The 23090-nt window shown below is 52.7% G+C and overlaps 1 protein-coding gene across 1 annotated transcript; it reads left to right on the top strand.

Moving 5' to 3' along the window:
- The first annotated feature begins 1499 nt into the window (after window positions 1–1499).
- LOC144488113 (uncharacterized) lies at window positions 1500–22874 on the top strand. Its single transcript, XM_078206133.1, has 3 exons — window positions 1500–1909; window positions 20499–20656; window positions 22470–22874. The coding sequence occupies exons 1-3, from the start codon at window positions 1843–1845 to the stop codon at window positions 22773–22775; spliced, it is 531 nt and encodes a 176-aa protein (XP_078062259.1). The 5' UTR covers window positions 1500–1842; the 3' UTR covers window positions 22776–22874.
- Window positions 22875–23090: the final 216 nt, after the last annotated feature.

Consider the following 23090-nt stretch of genomic DNA (forward strand, 5'->3'; position numbering starts at 1 on the left):
GCAGACACGGGGGAGAACGGGCAGACTCCACACCTGATGAAGGAGCAGCTCCGAAAGCTCGTGATTCCAAGTAAACCTGCTGGACTTTAACCTGGTGTTGTGAGACTTCTAACCAAACTCCACACAGACAGTGACCCAAGCTGGGAATTGAACCTGGGTCCCTGGCACTGTGAGGCAGCGGTGCTAACCACTGGGCCACCGTGCCGCCCTCAGTTGGTACGTGACCTCAGACTTTTGTATCTTTTTCCCGATGGCAGAAGGTGGAAGAGAGAATGTCCGGGGTGTGTGGGGTCCTTGTTTATGCTGTCTGCTTTCCCAAGAGGCTAATCACTCTTTTTCAGTGATCAGCCCCTCAGTGCTGGGCGAGTTGGTGTGGGGGAGGATGCCGGTGTTAGACCACCTTTCTTGCTGCTGGATTGGGAGGATCTTGCAAAGGTGCTGCTGGTGATAACTTTCCAGTGCTTTGTGATGTCTGTTTAAGTTTATTTATTAGTGTCACAAGTCGGCTTACATTAACACTGCAATGAAGTTGCTGTGAAATTCCCTGAGTCGCCACACTCCGGCGCCTGTTCGGGTACACTGAGGGAGAATTTAGCACAGCCAATGAACTCTAACCAGCATGTCTTTTGGACTGTGGGAGGAAACCAGAGCACCCGGAGGAAACCCACGCAGACACGGGGAGAATGTGCAGACGCTGCACAGACAGTGACCCAAGCCGGGAATCGAACCCGGGTCCCTGGTGCTGTGAGGCAGCAGTACTAACCACTGTGCCATCGTGCTGCTATGTGGTACAGCAGCATGGTGAAGCAAGGCAATGAGATAGCACAGAGATGATGGGTGAATAGCCTATCTGCTCTGCGCGTGGAAAATTCTATCTGCTCTGCGCCTTTTTAAAACTCTGACTCTGTTACAGCTGTAAAAGATGCTGGGAGAAAAGGGTGACATGGTGGCCCAGTGGTTAGCACTGCTGCCTCACAGCGCCAGGGACTTGGGTTCGATTCCTGGCTTGGGTCACTGTCTGTGTGGAGTTTGCACATTCTCCCTGCATCTGCGTGGGTTTCCTCCGGTTTCCTCCCACAGTCTGAAAGTTAGGTGGATTGGCTATGCTAAATTGCCCCTTGGTGTCAGGGGGACTAGCTGGGGTAAATGCATGGGTTTGTGGGGCTAGGGCCTGGGTGGGATTGCAGACTGGATGGGCTGAATGGCCTCCTTCTGCACTGTAGAGATTCTATGTGTCTGTGCTGCGATTGGAGTGAGGGCAGAATTGCTGCTTCTTTCGGCTGGAGAGTGCGCTTTGGAGACTATCCCTAACCCTGGGGCTCCAACGCTGCGGTTTCCAGGCTCCCCCCCCTTCACATCCACACCAACTCCCATCAAAACAAGCTCCCAGACTGAGGGAGGGAGGCTGCCTGTGGGCCCCCAAACTTTGTTTTTAATACACAAAGAAGGCGGAGGCTGGGAGTGCGGGGGAGAGCCGCGATAGTGAGGGGAGGGGAGGCAGGAGTGAGGGGGGGAGAGGAGAAGGAGGGAGTGAGTGAGTGAGTGAGGAGTACTCTGCCACCTCCCCAGCCCTCAGCAGCCGAGCCCTGCGCTGGGGAAGGCGGCCACATCCTCTGGGTCCCCCCCCTCCCCTCGGGGCCGCCTTGAAACCGCCACTGGCTGACGATCCATGTTAGTTTGGTGCTTTGAAATTGAGGAGGAGAGGTTTCCATGTTGTGAAGCGCGCTTTCTCCTCTTCCCCCCTCCCCTCCTCCATTTTAAACAAGAACAACTCGCCTTTTTTTTCTGGGGAGGGGGGGGAAGAAGAGAGACTTTCCTAAATTCAGAGAGAAGCTTTATCTCATGGACAATCCGTCTATAATCACCCAAATCAGCAAAGAGGAGGCGAAAACCCCGCTGCGAGAGAAAGGTAACAAATTAGTAACATTGTATCTGACACTGTTACACTGTATCTAATCTAACCACCCTGTCTGTAAGAGTTACAGTGTCTCTGACAGAGTTACAATGTATCTATCAGTGTTACAATGTATCTGTTAGTGTTATAATGTATCTGTTTCCTTATTGTGGTTTAAACAGAAACTTTGTAACAAACTCAGCCAACACATTGTTGCCATTTTTCTGTTTGTTTGTGTATCTTCCACAATTGAATTTTAATTTCTGCACTGTCCCTCTTCAAACTCTCTCTGGTTCGGCTTAGATCAAAAGAGGGGCTTCTTTATTTTATTTTTCTTACAAGTCCCCCTCCTTCTCAAATAAACAAACAGTCATGTTGTCTTCCCAGACTAATCTGCCTCTCCCCCCTCTCCCTCCCAGGGAAAGAGAGGGAGCTCCACTTCACCCAGTTGTTGTTCTGGGTGGGAGTGGAGCTGAAACTCCGAGCTGGAGGGAGGGAGGGGGGTTTGTTTGTTTTGAAGCAAATTCGTTTATTTTTGAATGTCAACATTTTTAGTAGAATCGCTGTCCGGCCACATCGCAGGAGTTAGTGTCCGGCTGGTGATGTATTTTCCCTGGTGTGGAGGGGGAGCGGATGCTGGGGTTTGAGTGGAACTTGCCTGCTGTGGGTGTGTCTGTGTTTTTCACTGTGTTGGCTGTCAGGGAGGGTGGGGTGGGGGGGAGGCAGGAAGGAACTGGAGCGTTTGTGCTTCTCAGTATCCAGCCCGCCTCCCCCTCTCTCACATTCACTGTCCAAAAACATCCATCTGTGTCTGCGCTGTTTTCAAATCTGGGAATCCCCTAAGATCTAAAACAGAAAGATGGCAGATGGAATTTAACCCGATCCGGAAGGTCTACTGCGAAAGGAAGGTACACAGTAAATGGTAGAGCCCTTAGAAATATTTGCAATCAGAGGGATCTAGGCGTGCAGATCCACAGTCCCCTGAAGGTGGCACAGTAAGAAGTCTCACAGCACCAGGTTAAAGTCCAACAGGTTTATTTGGTAGCACAAGCTTTCGGAGCGCTGCCCCTTCATCAGGTGAGTGAGGAAGGAGCAGCACTCTGAAAGCTCGTGCTACCAAATAAACCTGTTGGACTTTAACCTGGTGCTGTGAGACTTCTTACTGTGCCCACCCCAGTCCAATACCGGCAACTCCAGATCCTGAAGGTGACAACTCAGGTGGACAAGGTGGTCAAGAAGGTGTATGGCATGCTGGCCTTCATCGGTCGGGGTGTTGAGTATAGGAATTGGAAAATCATGTTGCAGCTGTATAAGCCTTTGGTTAGGCCGCATTTGGAATATTGTGTACAATTCCGGTGGCCACACTACCGGAAGGATGTGGATGCATTGGAAAGGGTGCAGAAGAGATTTACCAGGATGTTGCCTGGTTTGGAGGATATGGACTATGAAGAAAGGTCAAACAAACCTGGATTGTTTTCATTGGAGGATGAGGGGGGGGGGAGCTGATAGAGGTTTACAAGATTATGACAGGCTTGGATAGAGTGGACAGTCAGAGTCTTTTTCCCAGTGTCGAAGGGTTAATTACTCAGAGGCATAGGTTGCAAGTGAGAGGGAGAAAGTTTAAAAGAGATGTAAGGGGCAAGTTTTTCACCCAGAGGGTGGTGAATGCCTGGAACGCGCTGCCGGGGGAGGTGGTGGAAACGGATTCTGTAGCAATGTTCAAGAGGCATCTGGATCGATACATGAATATGTATTGGATTGTGGGAGGAAACTGGAGCACCCGGAGGGAACCCATGAAGACACGGGGAGAATGTGCAGACTCCGCACATTCACCCAAGGCCGGGATCGAACGCGGGTCCCTGGTGCTGTGAGGCAGCAGTGCTCCCTGAGCTGGAACTGTGTGAACTCCTTCTCTCCAGGGGTTTGATGTCTGACAGGGTTTTTAGGATCCTGAGCTGTCACCTGGATATTTGAAGTGTTTCTCAAACACTGTGTTGTGTGTAATATCGCTTTAACATTTCACATCTGCCTACTGCCAGGGTGAATACACTAACACTGCCAATCTTCCATGGGTTGGAGCTGTCAAAACCATTTCCATTTCACCCCATCATTGGCATGGGTGGCACAGTGGCTAGCACTGCTGCCTCACAGCACCAGGGACCCGGGTTCGATCCCGGCCTTGGGTGAATGTGCAGACTCCGCACATTCTCCCCGTGTCTTCATGGGTTCCCTCCGGGTGCTCCAGTTTCCTCCCACAATCCAAAAATGCACAGGTTAGGTGGATTGGTCGTGCTAAACTGCCCCTTAGTGTCCCAAGGTGCATTCGTTAAGGGAATTAATGGCCGCACTGTCGGAGGGTCAGTGCTGAGGGAGTGCCGCACTGTCGGAGGGTCAGTGCTGAGGGAGTGCCGCACTGTCAGAGGGTCAGTGCTGAGGGAGTGCCGCACTGTCAGAGGGTCGGTGCTGAGGGAATGCCGTACTGTCAGAGGGTCAGTGCTGAGGGAGTGCCCCTCTGTCAGAGGGTCAGTGCTGAGGGAGTGCCCCTCTGTCAGAGGGTCAGTGCTGAGGGAGTGCCGCACTGTCAGAGGGTCAGTGCTGAGGGAGTGCCCCTCTGTCAGAGGGTCAGTGCTGAGGGAGTGCCCCTCTGTCAGAGGGTCAGTGCTGAGGGAGTGCCGCACTGTCAGAGGGTCAGTACTGAGAGAGTGCCCCTCTGTCAGAGGGTCAGTGCTGAGGGAGTGCCCCTCTGTCAGAGGGTCAGTGCTGAGGGAGTGCCCCTCTGTCAGAGGGTCAGTGCTGAGGGAGTGCCCCTCTGTCAGAGGGTCAGTGCTGAGGGAGTGCCCCTCTGTCAGAGGGTCAGTGCTGAGGGAGTGCCCCTCTGTCAGAGGGTCAGTGCTGAGGGAGTGCCCCTCTGTCAGAGGGTCAGTGCTGAGGGAGTGCTGCACTGTCAGAGGGTCAGTGCTGAGGGAGTGCCGCACTGTCAGAGGGTCAGTGCTGAGGGAGTGCCGCACTGTCAGAGGGTCAGTACTGAGAGAGTGCCGCACTGTCAGAGGGTCAGTGCTGAGGGAGTGCCGCACTGTCAGAGGGTCAGTACTGAGAGAGTGCCGCACTGTCAGAGGGTCAGTGCTGAGGGTTAGTGCTGAGGGAGGCTTCAGCTGGTTTCAGGTCGATATATAAGATCCCTGGGGCCCAATTGAAACAAGGTTGGGAAAATTCTCCCTGGTATCCTGGCCAATATTTATCCTCCCCCTAAAACGGATAATCCCATCATTATCAGATTGCTGTTGTGGGATCTTGCTGTGTAAATTGGCTGCTGGGTCCCCTCCCATTGACTGCATTTCCAAAAACACTTCATTGGCTGAACAGCACTTTGGGATGTTCTGAACTGATGAAGGATGTTGGCGAGAGGAGCACGAGTTGGTCTCCCTGTAAGGTGGCCACGCTCTACCTTCCCCAGCTCCTCATTCAAACCTGCATCTTAATCCCAGCTCCGAGATGTCTCCTGTTAGACTGTTCTCCCTATTGTGTTGCTTTGGGGCGTTTTCCCCTATTAAAGGTGATTTGATTTATTATTGTCACGTATTAATACAGTGAAAAGTATTGTTTCTTGCGCGCTATACAGACAGAGCATACCGTTCATAGAGAAGGAAAGGAGAGGGTGCAGAAGGTAGTGTTACAGTCATAGCTGGGGTGTAGAGAAAGATCAACTTAATGCGAGGTAAGTCCATTCAAAAGTCTGACAGCAGCAGGGAAGAAGCTGTTCTTGAGTCAGTTGATACGTGACCTCAGACTTTTGTATCTTTTTCCCAAAGGAAGAAGGTGGAAGAGAGAATGTCCGGGGTGCGTGGGGTCCTTAATTATGCTGGCTGCTTTGCCGAGGCAGTGGGGAGTGTAGACAGAGTCTATGGATGGGAGGCTGGTTTGCGTGATGGATTGGGCTACATTTTGTAGTTTCTTGCGGTCTTGGGCAGAGCAGGAGCCACACCAAGCTGTGATACAACCAGAAAGAATGCTTTCTATGGTGCATCTGTAAAAGTTGGTGAGAGTCATAGCAGACATGCCAAATTTCCTTAGCGTTCTGGTGCTATGTGAATGCAGAGCTGCCTGCCGTGTCCCTCTAGTTGAATGTACAAATCAGAAAATCTCAAGTGTGATTCCTGACCTATGTTGAGTTTGCTGGATTTGGGAACAAAGGTTGACCTCGGTGCCTCAGGGGCAAGAGGAGGTAAGATTCCTGCTTCCAATCACTGTCTCACTGTACCCTATCCTGCAAACTACGTTGAGTAAAAGCAAGAGTATGCTGAGCTATATGCTTCACCCCCCCCCCCCCCCCCTCCCCCCGCCCCCCATGGTCGAATATCTCGAGCTGATACGTAGCGTTGTGACCTGGTGTTGAGCGATCTGTTTGAGCATGTGGCATTGCCAATCACAAGGGAGAGAAAACTCAGCTTTATATTGATTCCCAGGATGTGGGGGGTCACTGGCCAGGCCAGCTGTTATTACCCATCCCTCATTGCCCCTTGAGGAGGTGGCGGTGAGCTGATGCCTTGAATCACTGCAGTCCGTCTGGTGTAGGCGCACCCACAGTGGTGTTAGGGAGGGAGTTCCAGGATTTTGACTCGATGACAGTGAAGGAATGGCCGCTATATTTCCAAGTCAGGATAGTGGGGGAGAATTTGAGAAGGGGTGTACTCTGTTCCTGCCCATTGGTACAGACTGTGGGTTCAGGAGCTGCTGTTGGCAGCTGGCAAGGGGCAATGTGGCAGGAAGCTAATGCAGAACATAAATGCCAGCATAGACTATTTGGGCCGAAGGGCCTTTCGAGTTAATTCTCTGTGCTGATGGTACAATACTGTAAGAGGAATGTCAGAAGTTCCCCAATCCATGACAAGCACAGACAACAGCATTTTAACAATCAGCTCACACTGTCTGAAAGGGCTGGGTGGGGAGGGGGGGCGCTGTTGGGTACAGTGCAGGGTGAGGGGGGGGTGGTGAGGGGGGGGTGGGGCTGTGTACAGTGCACAGGTTTCCTGACCTGATTCTGAAAGCATGCGGTGACCGAATAGAGATCTGCAAAGGGGTCACTGCTGTCACAGCTTTTAGCAATTGCATCCTATCAGGAAATATTGTAAACTCGAATCTTTGAATTCCAACAGAGCAGAAGAAGCCATTTGGCCCATCAGGTCTGCACTGACTCTCTGACTGACTGACAGGATATCTTCCTCCGCCCTATCCCCGTAAACCCACACATTTACCATGGCTAATCCATCTGACCTGTATCTCTTGGGACACCAAGGGGCAATTTAGCACGGCCAATCCACCTAACCTGCACATCTTTCAACTGTGGGAGGAAACTGGAGCACCCGGACGAAACCCATGAAGAAATGGGGAGAACATGCAAACTCCACATAGACAGTCACCCAAGACTGCAACTCCACATAGTCACCCAAGGCCGGAATTGAACCTGGCTCCCTGGAGCTGTGAGGCATCAGTGCAAACAACAGTGCCACCATGCCAACTAATAGAATTATGTACTCCAATATGTTCTTAAATATCTACTCCTGTTGACAGATCCCTCTCTGCCAGTACTGTACCCCAGTGTTTACGGTGACTGATGCATCCCCAACAGTATTGTACCCCAGTGTTTAGTGACAGACCCGCCCCCACCAGTACTGTACCCCAGTGTTATACAGTGACAGACCCGCCCCCACCAGTACTGTACCCCAGTGTTATACAGTGACAGACCCATCCCCACCAGTACTGTACCCCAGTGTTATACAGTGACAGACCCGTCCCCACCAGTACTGTACCCCAGTGTTATACAGTGACAGACCCGCCCCCACCAGTACTGTACCCCAGTGTTATACAGTGACAGACCCGCCCCCACCAGTTCTGTACCCCAGTGTTATACAGTGACAGACCTGTCCCCACCAGTACTGTACCCCAGTGTTTACGGTGACTGATGCATCCCCAACAGTATTGTACCCCAGTGTTTAGTGACAGACCCGCCCCCACCAGTACTGTACCCCAGTGTTATACAGTGACAGACCCGCCCCCACCAGTACTGTACCCCAGTGTTATACAGTGACAGACCCATCCCCACCAGTACTGTACCCCAGTGTTATACAGTGACAGACCCGTCCCCACCAGTACTGTACCCCAGTGTTATACAGTGACAGACCCGCCCCCACCAGTACTGTACCCCAGTGTTATACAGTGACAGACCCGCCCCCACCAGTTCTGTACCCCAGTGTTATACAGTGACAGACCTGTCCCCACCAGTACTGTACCCCAGTGTTATACAGTGACAGACCCGCCCCCACCAGTACTGTACCCCAGTGTTATACAGTGACAGACCCGCCCCCACCAGTACTGTACCCCAGTGTTATACAGTGACAGACCCGCCCCCACCAGTACTGTACCCCAGTGTTATAGTGACAGACCCGTCCCCACCAGTACTGTACCCCAGTGTCATACAGTGACAGACCCGTCCCCACCAGTACTGTACCCGTGTTATACAGTGACAGACCCGCCCCCACCAGTACTGTACCCCAGTGTTATACAGTGACAGACCTGTCCCCACCAGTACTGTACCCCAGTGTTATACAGTGACAGACCCATCCCCACCAGTACTGTACCCCAGTGTTATAGTGACAGACCCGTCCCCACCAGTACTGTACCCCAGTGTCATACAGTGACAGACCCGCCCCCACCAGTACTGTACCCCAGTGTCATACAGTGACAGACCCGTCCCCACCAGTACTGTACCCCAGTGTTATACAGTGACAGACCTGTCCCCACCAGTACTGTACCCCAGTGTTATACAGCGACAGACCCATCCCCACCAGCACCATACCCCAGTGTTATACAGTGACAGACCCATCCCCACCAGTACTGAACCCCAGTGTTATACAGTGATAGACCCGTCCCCACCAGTACTGTACCCCAGTGTTATTTAGTGACAGACCCGTCCCCACCAGTACTGTACCCCAGTGTTATACAGTGACAGACCCGTCCCCACCAGTACTGTACCCCAGTGTTATATAGTGACAGACCCGTCCCCACCAGTACTGTACCCCAGTGTTATACAGTGACAGACCCGTCCCCACCAGTACTGTACCCCAGTGTTATACAGTGACAGACCCGTCCCCACCAGTAGTGTACCCCAGTGTTATACAGTGACAGACCCATCCCCACCAGTACTGTACCCCAGTGTTATACAGCGACAGACCCGTCCCCACCAGTAGTGTACCCCAGTGTTGCACGGTGACTGCCCCATGTCAGTATGGACTGACATGGTGTAGAAAGATGCTGTGCCTGTTCCTCAGACTTTGTAAGTTGATTGGGAGTGAGAGATTCTGAGAAAAGGTGTGTTTCTCAACTGGTTCCCAGACGAGTGAACATTCCAACAGTATGACGTTGGGGTGTTGTTACTCCATACTGAGCAATGTAGCACTGTGCGCCATGTGTAAACATGTGAAGCAAAAGTGATAGTGTCTGATTTCTCTCTGTGTTTGAGGAAGTGCTGATGTCCAGGGTTCTGGGTGTCGCTCGGGGGATGTGTGGGGAGAAGGCATGTCTGTTATTGGTACATAGGAACCAGTTTCCATGGCAATGTGTGTCCATTCTTGCTTCCTTTTCATTCTCTGTATGTCCAATACTCATTGACTGAGAGGCTGAACACAGTGCTGCTATCTGAGAGTGTATCTGTCGGTGGCTTTGGCTCGCTCTGTGCTGATTAATGAGATTCTGGCCATGTGGCTGCATTATCGGGGATAGCCCCAACTTTCAAACTTCCCTATCAAATAGACAATCTCTCCTTCTGTTTCTCCAGCATTGTCTGGGACAGTATAGAGGGAGCTTTACTCTGTATCTAACCCCGTGCTGTACCTGTCCTGGGAGTGTTTGATGAGGGACAGTGTAGAGGGAGCTTTACTCTGTATCTAACCCCGTGCTGTACCTGTCCTGGGAGTGTTTGATGGGGACAGTGTAGAGAGAGCTTTACTCTGTATCTAACCCCGTGCTGTACCTGTCCTGGGAGTGTTTGATGGGGACAGTGTAGAGGGAGCTTTACTTTGTATCTAACCCCGTGCTGTACCTGTCCTGGGAGAGTTTGATGGGGGCAGTGTAGAGGGAGTTTTACTCTGTATCTAACCCCATGCTGTACCTGTCCTGGGAGAGTTTGATGGGGGCAGTGTAGAGGGAGTTTTACTCTGTATCTAACCCCGTGCTGTACCTGTCCTGGGAGTGTTTGATGGGGGCAGTGTAGAGGGAGTTTTACTCTGTATCTAACCCCATGCTGTACCTGTCCTGGGAGAGTTTGATGGGGGCAGTGTAGAGGGAGTTTTACTCTGTATCTAACCCCGTGCTGTACCTGTCCTGGGAGTGTTTGAGGGGGACAGTGTAGAGGGAGCTTTACTCTGTATCTAACCCCGTGCTGTACCTGTCCTGGGAGTGTTTGATGGGGACAGTGTAGAGGGAGCTTTACTCTGTATCTAACCCCGTGCTGTACCTGTCCTGGGAGTGTTTGATGGGGACAGTGTAGAGGGAGCTTTACTCTGTATCTAACCCCGTGCTGTACCTGTCCTGGGAGTGTTTGATGGGGACAGTGTAGAGGGAGCTTTACTCTGTATCTAACCCCATGCTGTACCTGTCCTGGGAGAGTTTGATGGGGGCAGTGTAGAGGGAGTTTTACTCTGTATCTAACCCCATGCTGTACCTGTCCTGGGAGAGTTTGATGGGGGCAGTGTAGAGGGAGTTTTACTCTGTATCTAACCCCGTGCTGTACCTGTCCTGGGAGTGTTTGAGGGGGACAGTGTAGAGGGAGCTTTACTCTGTATCTAACCCCGTGCTGTACCTGTCCTGGGAGTGTTTGATGGGGACAGTGTAGAGGGAGCTTTACTCTGTATCTAACCCCGTGCTGTACCTGTCCTGGGAGTGTTTGATGGGGACAGTGTAGAGGGAGCTTTACTCTGTATCTAACCCCGTGCTGTACCTGTCCTGGGAGTTTGATGGGGACAGTGCAGAGGGAGCTTTACTCTGTATCTAACCCCATGCTGTACCTGTCCTGGGAGAGTTTGATGGGGGCAGTGTAGAGGGAGTTTTACTCTGTATCTAACCCTGTGCTGTACCTGTCCTGGGAGTGTTTGATGGGGACAGTGTAGAGGGAGCTTTACTCTGTATCTAACCCCGTGCTGTACCTGTCCTGGGAGTGCTTGATGGGGACAGTGTAGAGGGAGCTTTACTCTGTATCTAACCCCGTGCTGTACCTGTCCTGGGAGTGTTTGATGGGGACAGTGTAGAGGGAGTTTTACTCTGTATCTAACCCCATGCTGTACCTGTCCTGGGAGTTTGATGGGGACAGTGCAGAGGGAGCTTTACTCTGTATCTAACCCCATGCTGTACCTGTCCTGGGAGAGTTTGATGGGGGCAGTGTAGAGGGAGTTTTACTCTGTATCTAACCCTGTGCTGTACCTGTCCTGGGAGTGTTTGATGGGGACAGTGTAGAGGGAGCTTTACTCTGTATCTAACCCCGTGCTGTACCTGTCCTGGGAGTGCTTGATGGGGACAGTGTAGAGGGAGCGTTACTCTGTATCTAACCCCGTGCTGTACCTGTCCTGGGAGTTTGATGGGGACAGTGCAGAGGGAGCTTTACTCTGTATCTAACCCCGTGCTGTACCTGTCCTGGGAGTGTTTGATGGGGACAGTGTAGAGGGAGCTTTACTCTGTGTCTAACCCCATGCTGTACCTGTCCTGGGAGTTTGATGGGGACAGTGTAGAGGGAGCTTTACTCTGTATCTAACCCCGTGCTGTACCTGTCCTGGGAGTTTGATGGGGACAGTGTAGAGGGAGCTTTACTCTGTATCTAACCCCGTGCTGTACCTGTCCTGGGAGTTTGATGGGGACAGTGTAGAGGGAGCTTTACTCTGTATCTAACCCCGTGCTGTACCTGTCCTGGGAGTTTGATGGGGACAGTGTAGAGGGAGCGTTACTCTGTATCTAACCCCGTGCTGTACCTGTCCTGGGAGTTTGATGGGGACAGTGTAGAGGGAGCGTTACTCTGTATCTAACCCCGTGCTGTACCTGTCCTGGGAGTTTGATGGGGACAGTGTATTCCTGATCGTATCTTGTTGCTTTTAGAAATAAAGAGCGTTGCTGATCTGAGCTTGCTATTTTTGTGTGTGACTGTGCTGTTGCCTGACTGGTCAGTCTGCAGGCCGCACTCGCACCCACAGGAATGTGGTTGGTCATTTGGAGCAAGTGTCCTAGATGATTCCCAGATCCTGAACTGATCCAGTTGTAACAGCAGTGAAAAGCTGGTGTCCAGTAAAAGTCTTGGGCAGTTTCACAGTGTCATCCAATACAAATTGACATTGAGTCAAAGGGAGATATTGAGACAGGAGGTACTGTCTATCTGATGAGATGCTAAACGTGCCTTTCCCCTCAGCCATCATGTTGATGATGCATTGTGGGATTTACCGCAGTGTCCTGGCCAATGGCAATCCTCCCTCCCTCCTTCTCCCCCCGCCCCTCACCCAAATGACATCCCAAACTGGATTACCCGGCCTTTATCACGTTGCTGCTTTTGGGATCTTGCTCTGCACATATCAGCTGCCACCGTTATGATACAGCAGTGACTGCAATCTCTCTACAAACAAAAAGAACTTCACTGGGGACAGCTGAGGTTGCAAAAGGCACTATATAAATGCACGTTTGTTATTTTTGTCTGGAAATCGGGGTCAGTGTGTGGGCTGGGCAGACATTGTGATTCACGTCTTGTGCACCTGTGGGGGGAGCGACCATCCTGTATTTTGGAAAGAGCCACTTGCTTTTGAATGAAGCAATTACGCTCGCATCGCTTGCCTCCTCTCACCTCTCCGGGCACCTCAGCAGCGACTAGGGGCAGTATTAATCCGTGGAGGGGCCGTGGAGAGATTGTGAATGCAGACAGTGCTGTACACACCAACAAAAATAACCTAAACTCCTCCAGAAGCTATTGGCCACATCTGACCATTCCCACAATCCTGCTGACCCCCAATACAGCAACAATGACCTTCAATTCACTTTCTGTTCCCAAGCTCCTCCTGTCTCCCCTCCAACCCTCCCTATCTCTGTAACATCCTCCAGCCCCCTTCACCCCTCCCTATCTCTGTAACCTCCTGTCTCCCCTCCAACCCTCCCTATCTCTGTAACCTCCTCCAGCCCCTACACCCCTCCCTATCTCTGTAACCTCCTGTCTCCCCTCCAACCCTCCCTATCTCTGTAACCTCCTCCAGCCCCTACACCCCTCCCTATCTCTGTAACCTCCTGTCTCCCCTCCAACCCTCCCTATCTCTGTAACCTCCTCCAGCCCCTACAGACCTCCCAAGCTCTGTAACCTCCTCCAGTCCTCCCCAGCCCTGTAACTTTCTGCAGCCCCTACACCCCTCCCTATCTCTGAAACCTCCTCCAGCCCCTACAGCTCCTCCCTCTATCTCTGTAACCTCCTCCAGCACTACACCCTATCTCTGTAACCTCCTCCAGCACCTACACCCTATCTCTGTAACCTCCTCCAGCACCTACACCCATCTCTGTAACCTCCTCCAGCACCTACACCCTATCTCTGTAACCTCCTCCAGCACCTACAACCCTTCCTATCTCTGGAACCCCTCCAGTCCCTGCACCCCCTCCTTATCTCTGTAACCTCCTCCAGCACCTACACCCTATCCCTATCTCTGTAACCTCCTCCAGCACCTACACCCTATCTCTGTAACCTCCTCCAGCCCCTACACCCTCTCCCTATCTCTGTAACCTCCTCCAGCCCTCCCTATCTCTGTAACCTCCTCCAGCCCTTCCTATCTCTGGAACCCCCTCCAGTCCCTATACCCACTCCATATCTCTGTAACCTCCCTCCAGCCTCTGAGTCTCTGCGCTCCCCCAATTTCAGCCTCTTAAGCATCCCCGATTTTACTGACTTCACCATTGTGGCCCTGTCTTCAGCTGCCTGGGCCCTAGTGCCAGTCTGTTCAGCAGGAGTCTGGTAAAGGAAGATACCCGAGCCAGTCTGTCTGCAACATATTGAGAAGCAGCAGCATAACGTGAGTGCAGGTGACTATTCCCTGATACACAGTCTGCCCCCCCCCCCCCCCCGCCGCCCCCCCCCCCCCCCCCCCGCCGCCCCCCCCCCCCCCCCCCCCCCCCCCCCCCCCCGCCCGCCCCCCCCGCCACCCCGCCGCCCCCGTCCCACCCCGTCCCACCCCACCCCCACCACGGTAGGAGCTGCTCCTTGTGTACTAACCTTTCCCCAATTAATCCCAGCTGCTCTCAATCACAACTCAATTGTTCTGTAACATTGACACTAAGCTGTGGAATCCAGCCCCTGCCAAACCTCTCGGTGAGTCTCTGTACGGACATTGACCCCTTTAAACCAGCTTTTGTTCTGAAATCTCCCTTTTGGAAGTGTTTGAGGGCAGTGAAGGGGCACCTTGTGGTCTGAGTGCCGTTGTGCCAGGCAGGAAGCGGGTGCCCCCCCCCCACCCCGGCCACCCCCATCTCTGTGGCAGAGGCAGCGCCCGTACCAGGAAAGGGCAGGATGAAGGAAGTGCTGGCCGGCTCCGAGCGAGGGATGTGGCCACGAACTGTTAACAGGTTCGGAAACGCAGAAGGCAGCAATTTCCCATCTGGGGACAGAGACGGGCTTTCCTGCCACTCCCAGGCTGTCGATCACCTCCAACCTCCCCTCCCACCGCCACCCCCCCCCCCCCCACCCCCGCAACATCACTACCCACCTCCACCCCCACCCTCAACTTCCGCTCAAACCTCCCTCCCCCCACCCTTGATCCCCACACCCGCTACGTGTCCTGCACCCCTGTGAACCCAAACTCCTCTAGTCTTGCACCCCTCCTCACCCATAGAACCCCGACAGTGCAGGAGGAGGCCATTCAGCCCATTGAATCTGCACTGACTCTCCAAAGGCGAATCTATCCCAGCCCAGAGCACCCGGAGGAACCACCGGCGGCACGGTGGGTTAGCGCTGCTGCCTCACAGCGCCAGGGACCCGGGTTTGATTCCCGGCTTGGGTCACTGTCTGTGTGGAGTCTGCACGTTCTCCCCGTGTCTGCGTGGGTTTGCTCCGGGTGCTCCGGTTTCCTCCCACATTGTGAAAGACGTGCTGGTTAGGGGTGCATTGACCCGAACAGGCGCTGAAGTGTGGCAACTGGGGGAATTTCACAGTAACTTCATTGCAGTGTTAATGTAAGCCTTACTTGTGACTAATAAATAAACTTTACTTTACCACGCCGACATGGGGAGAGCGCGCAGACTCTGCACAGCCATCCGAGGCCGGAATTGAATCCGGGTCCCTGGCGCTGAGAGGCAGCATTGGTAATCACCATGCCACCCCTGTACCCTCTCCTCGCCTGAAGGTATGGTGCCCCGGCCTGAACACAGTTATTGTTGATAGGACCTGACCAGAGTGTTACATAATTGTAGTATTATACCCCCCCCCCCCGCCTGCCCCTCCCTCCCCCCCCCGCCCCCGCCCCCCCCCCCACTCAATCCAATTCCTCATCCAGAGAAAGTGGGGTCTGAGTTTAATATCTGAAGTAAGAAATGCCCCACCATCAGTTCACTCTCTGTGAGGTGTCTGTCTGGATAACATCATTTGGACTTGAACCTTTGCCCTCGAGGTGAGCGGGCAGCCAATTTCACCATGACACCCGTATCTACCAATAGGCAGAGCGATGAATGGTGCGTCAATGAGGACGATTCCTCTGATTATACAGCAGAGGAAGAGGCCATTCAGCCCAATATACCTGTACTGGCTCTTTGAACAACATATTTAATCATCTAATTTCACCCCATAGTCCCATTTTACGGGAATTAGTTGAATTTAATTCCTGTAAATTCAAACGGGAATTTACCCAATTCCCGTTTGAAAGTTATGATTGAATCTGCTTCCGCTGCCTTTCAGGGGAGAACATTCCAGATCACAGGTTACTGAGTAAAACAAAATTCCGCTCATCTCCCCCGCTGGCTATTTCACTGATTATCTTCTCTCTGTGTCCCCCTGGTTACCGACACTCCCCATCACCGCCCTTGCCCGTCAGTCCTCCCTCCTGTCCACCCCTCCCACCTCCCCAAAGCCAACAGACCCAATGTAGCGGCACGGTGGCACAGTGGGTTAGCACTGCTGCCTCACAGCGCCAGGGACCAGGGTTCGATTCCCGGCTTGGGTCACTGTCTGTGTGGAGTTTGCACGTTCTCCCCGTGTCTGCGTGGGTTTCCTCCGGGTGCTCCGGTTTCCTCCCACAGTCTGAGAAATGTGCTGGTTAGGTGAATTGGCCATGCTAAATTCTCCCAAACAGGTGCCAGAGTGTGGCAACTGGGGGATTTTCACGGTAACTTCATTGCAGTGTTAATGTAAGTCTACTTGTGACACTAATAAACTTTCTTTCTACCCCTCATGTTTTTTGACACCTCTGTTAAATCTCCTCTTAACTTTCTCTGCTCCAAGGGGAACATTCCCAGCCTCTCCCATCCCTCCGTGTTAACTGAAGTCCCTGATCCCTGGGAACATTCCAGTAAATCCCCCTCCACAATCTCTCCAAGGCCTCAACATCCTTCCTAAAGTTGGGATGAAGTGGAAATGGTCGAGAGTTTCTAATTGCCCATAATTAAGGACCCCATGCACCCTGGACATTCTCTCTTCCACCTTCTTCCATCGGGAAAAAGATACAAAAGTCTGAGGTCACGTACCAACTGACTCAAGAACAGCTTCTTCCCTGCTGCTGTCAGACTTTTGAATGGACCTACCTCGCATTAAGTTGATCTTTCTCTACACCCTAGCTATGACTGTAACACATTCTGCACTCTCTCGTTTCCTTCTCTATGAACGGTATGCTTTGTCTGTATAGCGCGCAAGAAACAATACTTTTCTCTGTATGTTGATACATGTGACAATAATAAATCAAATCCAGAAATAAACACAATCCTTTCGCAGGAGTCTAACAGGTGAGTTATGAAGGTTTAATATAACTTCCTAGCTTTATGCCTCTTTCAATAAAGCCAAGAATGCCGAGCGCTTTTAGTAACAGCCTTTGCCACTTGTCCTGACATCTTCAACTATTGAGCTACTGGCCCCACCCCCCCCCCCCCTCCCCCTCCGATCCTGTGCCATCTTGACAATTGCTCCGGTTCTGTTATCTCAGAACTCCCTCTTCCTGATTGGATCAGGTTCCACCCAGTCCAAAAGCCAGGAGGTCAAAGTTTCCCCAAAGGAATCTGCGCAAAGTTCACTGCAGCTCAGTCCCACCCTTCCCCTCCCCTGCCCCACTCCCCAGATTCCTCAACCCGCAATGAGAGTGTCGAATGTGGATGCAGCTGGGGGTTGGGTCGTCATTGGAGCTCCCCTGCCCCCCTCTCTACCCCCCCCCCCCCCCCCCCCCCACCCCACACCAAGAAACACTTCTTCTCTGCTGCCACCAGACTTTTGAATGGACTTGCCTTGCATTAAGTTGCTCTTATCCTCGCTCACCCTAGCTATGACTGTAACACTGCATTCTGCACTCTCTCCTTTCCTTCTCTATGAACGGTATGCTTGTCTGTATAGCACGCAAGAAACAATACTTTTCACTTTATCCCAATGCATATGACAAATCAAATCTGGGGGAAACGGACATTGACTGTTGAGCATCGCGTTTGACCGTGAGGGTTTACTGGGTTGTGGGTGGGGGGGGGGGGAGTTTGGGCTTCAGATGGCCAGTCACTCCTGTGGGCAGGTAGAGGGGGTGCAGAGAGGAAAGGTAATTGGCGATGGGAGGGGGTGGGTGAGGCTTGGGACGTCTTGTCTTCCCATAAAGACATTTGCAAACTCCAGATCCCCATTCCAACCAATGAAGTATTTTTAAGTTTGGTCTCTGTCAAATACCAAACCACTTTGTACACAGCAAGATCCCACAAGAAGGTATTAACCAGGTAATCTGTTCAGTGCTGTTAGTTGACGGCCCTGGTTGGGAGAACATTCCTCTGCTCCTTCTCACTGTGGGATCTTTTGAAGTCCACTAATGAGGGCTTCTAAATCTATTTATTAGTCACAAGTAGGCTTGCATTAACACTGTAGTGAAGTTACTGTGAAAATCCCCTAGTTGCCACACTCCGGTGCCTGTTCGGGTACACTGAAGGAGAATTTAGCATGGTCAATGCACCCTAACCAGCACGTCTTTCAGACTGTGGAAGGAAACCGGAGCACCCGGAGGAAACCCATGCAGACATGGGAGAACATGCAAACTCCACACAGATAGTCACCCAAGCCAGAATCGAATCCGGGTCCTGGCACTGAGAGGCAGCAGTGCTAACCACTGTGCTACAGTGCTGGCAAGGGAGGGGGGCTCTCAGTTTAACCTGTCGCCTAAAACTGTCACCCCCGACAGTGCAGCACTCAGCCAGCTCTGAGCTGGAGCCTTTGGGTGGAGTTTGAACCCTGGGGGTTGGCAGTGTTGCCCGCTGAGGCACAGCTAACACTGTCAGGTGTTTGGATTCACGCAGAGTGGACTGGCTGAGGTTCTGTTCCCCTGTATCATGCTGCTTTGGTGATGAATGGAAAAGCTGCATTTCTCTGGCGTCTTTCCCAGCCACTGGATGACTCATGGGCGATTTACAGCCAATGGAGTATTGTTGAACTGTGATGCAGATTCACCACCCGGGGGAAAATTTTGTGAATTGCAATGCATTCTGGGCCAGATAGCCGTTGACCTTTGGTGTCGCAGTTCACCAGCAGTGGAAATGGTCGAGAGCTTCAAGTTTTTAGGTGTCCAGATCACCAACCCCCCATGCTGACACTATAGTTAAGAAAGCCCAACAACGTCCTACTTTCTCAGAAGGCTAAAGAAATTTGGCATGTCCGCTACGACTCTCACCAACTTTTACAGATGCCCCATAGAAAGCATTCTTTCTGGTTGTATCACAGCTTGGTATGGCTCCTGCTCTGCCCAAGACTGCAAGGAACTACAAAGGTCGTGACTGTAGCCCAATCCATCACGCAAACCAGCTCCCATCCATTGACTCTGTCTACACTTCCCCGCTGCCTCGGCAAAGCAGCCAGCATAATTAAGGACCCCACGCACCCCGGACATTCTTTCTTCCACCTTCTTCCATTGGGGAAAAAGATACAAAAGTCTGAGGTCACGTACCAACTGGGGACAGCAAGGTGGCACAGCAGTTAGGACTGCTGCCTCTCAGCAGTTTGCAGATTCTCCCTGTGTCTGCGTGGGTTTCCTCCGGGTGCTCCGGTTTCCTCCCACAGTCCGAAGGATGTGCTGGTTAGGTGCATTGTCCGTGCTAAATTCTCCCTCTGTACCCGAACAGGCACCGGAGTGTGGTACTAGGGGATTTTCACAGTAACTTAATTGTACTGTTAATGTAAGCCTACTTATGACATTATAAATAACTTAGAACTTTAGAACAGCTTCTTCCCTGCTGTCATTAGACTTTTGAATGGACCTACCTCACATTAAGTTGATCTTTCTCTCCACCCTAGGTATGATTGTAACACTACATTCTGCACCCTCTCCTTTCCTTCTCTATGAACGGTATGCTTTGTCTGCATAGCGCACAAGAATCATAGAATTCTACAGTGTAGAAGGAGGACATTCGGCCCATCGAGTCTGCACTGACCAGAATCCCACCCAGGCCCTACCCCCACAACCCCAGCTAGTTCTCCTGACAAGGGGCTATCTAGCATGGTGAATCCACCTAACCCGCATATCTTTGGACTGTGGATGAAACCAGAGCACCCGGAGGAAACCCACACAGACAAAGAACAAAGAACAGTACAGCACAGGAAACAGGCCCTTCGGCCCTCCAAGCCTGTGCCGCTCCTTGGTCGAACTAGACCAATCGTTTGTATCCCTCCATTCCCAGGCTGCTCATGTGACTATCCAGGTAAGTCTTAAACGATGTCAGCGTGCCTGCCTCCCACCACCCTACTTGGCAGCGCATTCCAGGCCCCACCACCCTCTGTGTAAAAAACGTCCCTCTGATGTCTGAGTTATACTTCGCCCCTCTCAGCTTGAGCCCGTGACCCCTCGTGATCGTCACCTCCGACCTGGGAAAAGCTTCCCACTGTTCACCCTATCTATACCCTTCATAATCTTGTATACCTCTATTAGATCTCCCTCATTCTCCGTCTTTCCAAGGAGAACCAACCCCAGTTTACCCAATCTCTCCTCATAGCTAAGACCCTCCATACCAGGCAACATCCTGGTATGGAGGGTCTTAGCTATGAGACACCAGACACGGGAAGAATGTGTAGACTCCACACAGACAGTGACCCAAACCGGGAATCGAACCCGGGTCCCTGGTGTGTGAGGGCAGCAGTGCTAGCCACTGTGCCACCGTGCCGCCCTAACCACTGTGCCACCGTGCCGCCCTACCCACTGTGCCACCGTGCTGCCCCTTTTCACTGTATACTAATACATGTGGCAATAATAAATCCAATTAAATGGGGTTGGCTAGCCTGGGCAAGCTGGCAAGATTGGCAGCACTGGTGTTGGCAGTGCTGCCCCTGCCCAGGTTGAAGGGGTTGCTCTCTCCCTCTGTGTCTCTAAATCCCTCGGAATGACTCTTTCAGGAAACCTGCCCGTCTCCAGCAAGAAACCACGGCGACGGAACATCTTCCGTACCATCTTCTGTTGCCTCCAACGGCACCATGATGATGCCAACCAGGCCCTGGGTGCCAGCAACAACAACACGTCACAGCTGCTCGATGGCAAGGCCAGTGCCACACAGGTAATTGGGGGACGGGGGGGGGGGGGGCAAGCGACCTGCTGTCTGAGCAGGCTCTGGGTGGGGTCGGATGTGGCGAAATTCAGACTGGAGGGAGGGAGGGGATGGGGAAGGGGTGTTGGGGGGGGAGGTGGTTGGGAGGGAGGGGGTAGAAATGGATGGGAGTGGGGAGGATGGGGGAGGGTCGAGTGGCGAGGAATGGGACACGGGTCAGCGAGGAGGGTGGGGGAGGGAACTGGGTAGAGGAGGTGGGTGCAGTGGGAAGGGGGAGGTGTTTTGGAGGGGGGGGGTATGGAGAAAGGGGGAGGAGGGTTGGAGGAAACAGCAATCCCTCGAGTCTGGCTGATGGACACATCTCGCTGTTGGTGCTGATCCTTCAGAGCGACTCCGAGCCCAATGATCTCCTGCGAGAGACGGAAAAACAGAGAAATCCCCACGGACAATCCAGAGTGAAAAACACCGGGACAACTCCACTCCGACTCTCTCCAGGTTACTGGAACCTGGATCACGTTACCCAGACCAGACAGACTGACCTCAATAACACACACACACACACACACACACACAGTGACCCCCCCCCCCCCCCCCCCCCCCCTACACACACACACAGAGTGACGGACCCCCCCCACCCCACGTGCGCACACCCCCCCCTCCCAAAAACTGGACTCTTTCCCCCCCCCCCCCCACGCGCAAACCCAGCAACTGGACCCCTCCCTCCCCGCGCGCGCGTACTCCCAGCAACTGGCCCACACACACACCGCAACTGGACACTCCCCCCCCCCCCCCCCCCCCCCCAACCCCCACACACAGACACACACACGCACCTGACAGACCCCCCTCTCCCCACACACACACACACAGCAACTGCCCCACCCCCCCCCCCCCATGCACTGTGACTGCTCCCCCACAGCTGGTTAAGGGTTTAAACCCCTGTCACAGATCTCTGTGTCAAACCAGGCCGGTTCCTCAACAGGGACTCGATCCGACTGTTCCATTCTTTCCCTGAGCTCTGCTGCATCACCTCTTGTTGCTTCACAGCGAGCGGGGCCCTGTTCCTGGATGGAGCCTGACTGAGACTCCGCTTCTCCAATGTGAGAATCATTCCCTATTCCAGTGACCCCTTCCTTTGTGTCCGTCCTCACCTGCGTTCCGGCTTAGAAATGAATGACTTTTCGCTTTTAAATAATGAAAAATTTGTTAGTGGTGTGGACAGGATGTGGGAAAGAGCTATCATCGTACAGGGAGGGATTGGTGGGAGGGGGCTGGTTAATGCATTGGTCTCGCCCAATGGAGCTTGAGGAGGGGAGGGGGCAAATCCCCAACACATTGGAATGTGACTTGTGAATGTTCCAAATAAGAAGAGTAACTGAGGGGAAACTGTTTCCACTGAGGAACCAGAGGACACCGGGTTGTAGATAATTGGCAGAAGAAAGATGGGGGGGGGGGGGGGGGGATATTGGGCAGAGTTTTCCCGTCCCGCCTGCCACGGGAATCGTAGCGGGCGGGACACGAACAATGCCAAGGTCCGTTGACCTCAGGTGGGATTTTCCGGCTTTGGGGATGAGCCTGGCTGGAAAATCCCCCCAGTGGGGTTGTTGTGATCTGGGAGGCACTGCCTGAAGGGACGGCGGAAGCAGATTCAGCAGGAACTTTCAAAACTGACAGGGGCGAGAAGGAAATCAGTGCACAGGAGAGGGATTAATTGGATAGCTCTCTCAAAGATCCAGCACCGGCGCTGTGGGCCGAATGGCCTCTTGCACTGTAAGATTCCCCAGCTCGAGTAGCCGGCACTAACCATTATTGACGTTTGGTTTAGGTTCTGTGCGAGAATGAGGCAGAAGCATTAGCAGCAGTCGAACGCAAACCTAAGGAGATATTTTATTACAGGAGAAAGAACCTGGTAACTAAACGTTTGAAAGTAGGCTGGAGGTTAAGGGGTGGCGCACGGGGGGAGGGTGGGGTTAACCCCACCTGGGACTGGACCCTGCGTCCTGAGGAGGCATTGTGGGAGCAGAGCTCTCAGCCAATGGGTAGTGAGATGGATTGGGATAATCCAGCTTCCAAAAGAGGCAAAGCCAATCGGAAACTGGAATTTGAAATGAAAAGCAGAAATCCAGGATGATCAGTCCATGGTGTCTGGGTGTCTAATCTCCAGCAGGCTGGTACAATCCGTTAGCACGGTGGTTAACACTGCTGCCTCACAGCGCAGGGGACCCGGGTTCAATTCCTGGCTTGCGTCACTGTCTGTGTGGAGTTTACACATTCTCCCGTGTCTGCGTGGGTTTCTTCCGGGTGCTCCGGTTTCCCCCCACATTCTGAAAGACGTGCTGGTTAGGGTGCATTGACCCGAACAGGCATCGGTGTGGCGACTCGGGGAATTTCACAGTAACTTCATTGCAGTGTTAATGTCAGCCTTACTTGGGACTAATAAATAAAC

The sequence above is a fragment of the Mustelus asterias genome, unplaced genomic scaffold (assembly GCF_964213995.1).
Source record: "Mustelus asterias unplaced genomic scaffold, sMusAst1.hap1.1 HAP1_SCAFFOLD_1297, whole genome shotgun sequence".
In the NCBI taxonomy this organism is placed as follows: Eukaryota; Metazoa; Chordata; class Chondrichthyes; order Carcharhiniformes; family Triakidae; genus Mustelus; species Mustelus asterias.

What these genes read in the sequence shown, in the direction of transcription:
- LOC144488113 (XM_078206133.1), top strand. Translation starts at nt 1,843, where the DNA reads ATGGACAATCCGTCTATAATCACCCAAATCAGCAAAGAGGAGGCGAAA. An exon ending in AACCCCGCTGCGAGAGAAAG is followed by an intron (nt 1,910 to 20,498) that starts GTAACAAATTAG and finishes TGACTCTTTCAG; the next exon opens with GAAACCTGCCCGTCTCCAGC. An exon ending in GCAAGGCCAGTGCCACACAG is followed by an intron (nt 20,657 to 22,469) that starts GTAATTGGGGGA and finishes CGTTTGGTTTAG; the next exon opens with GTTCTGTGCGAGAATGAGGC.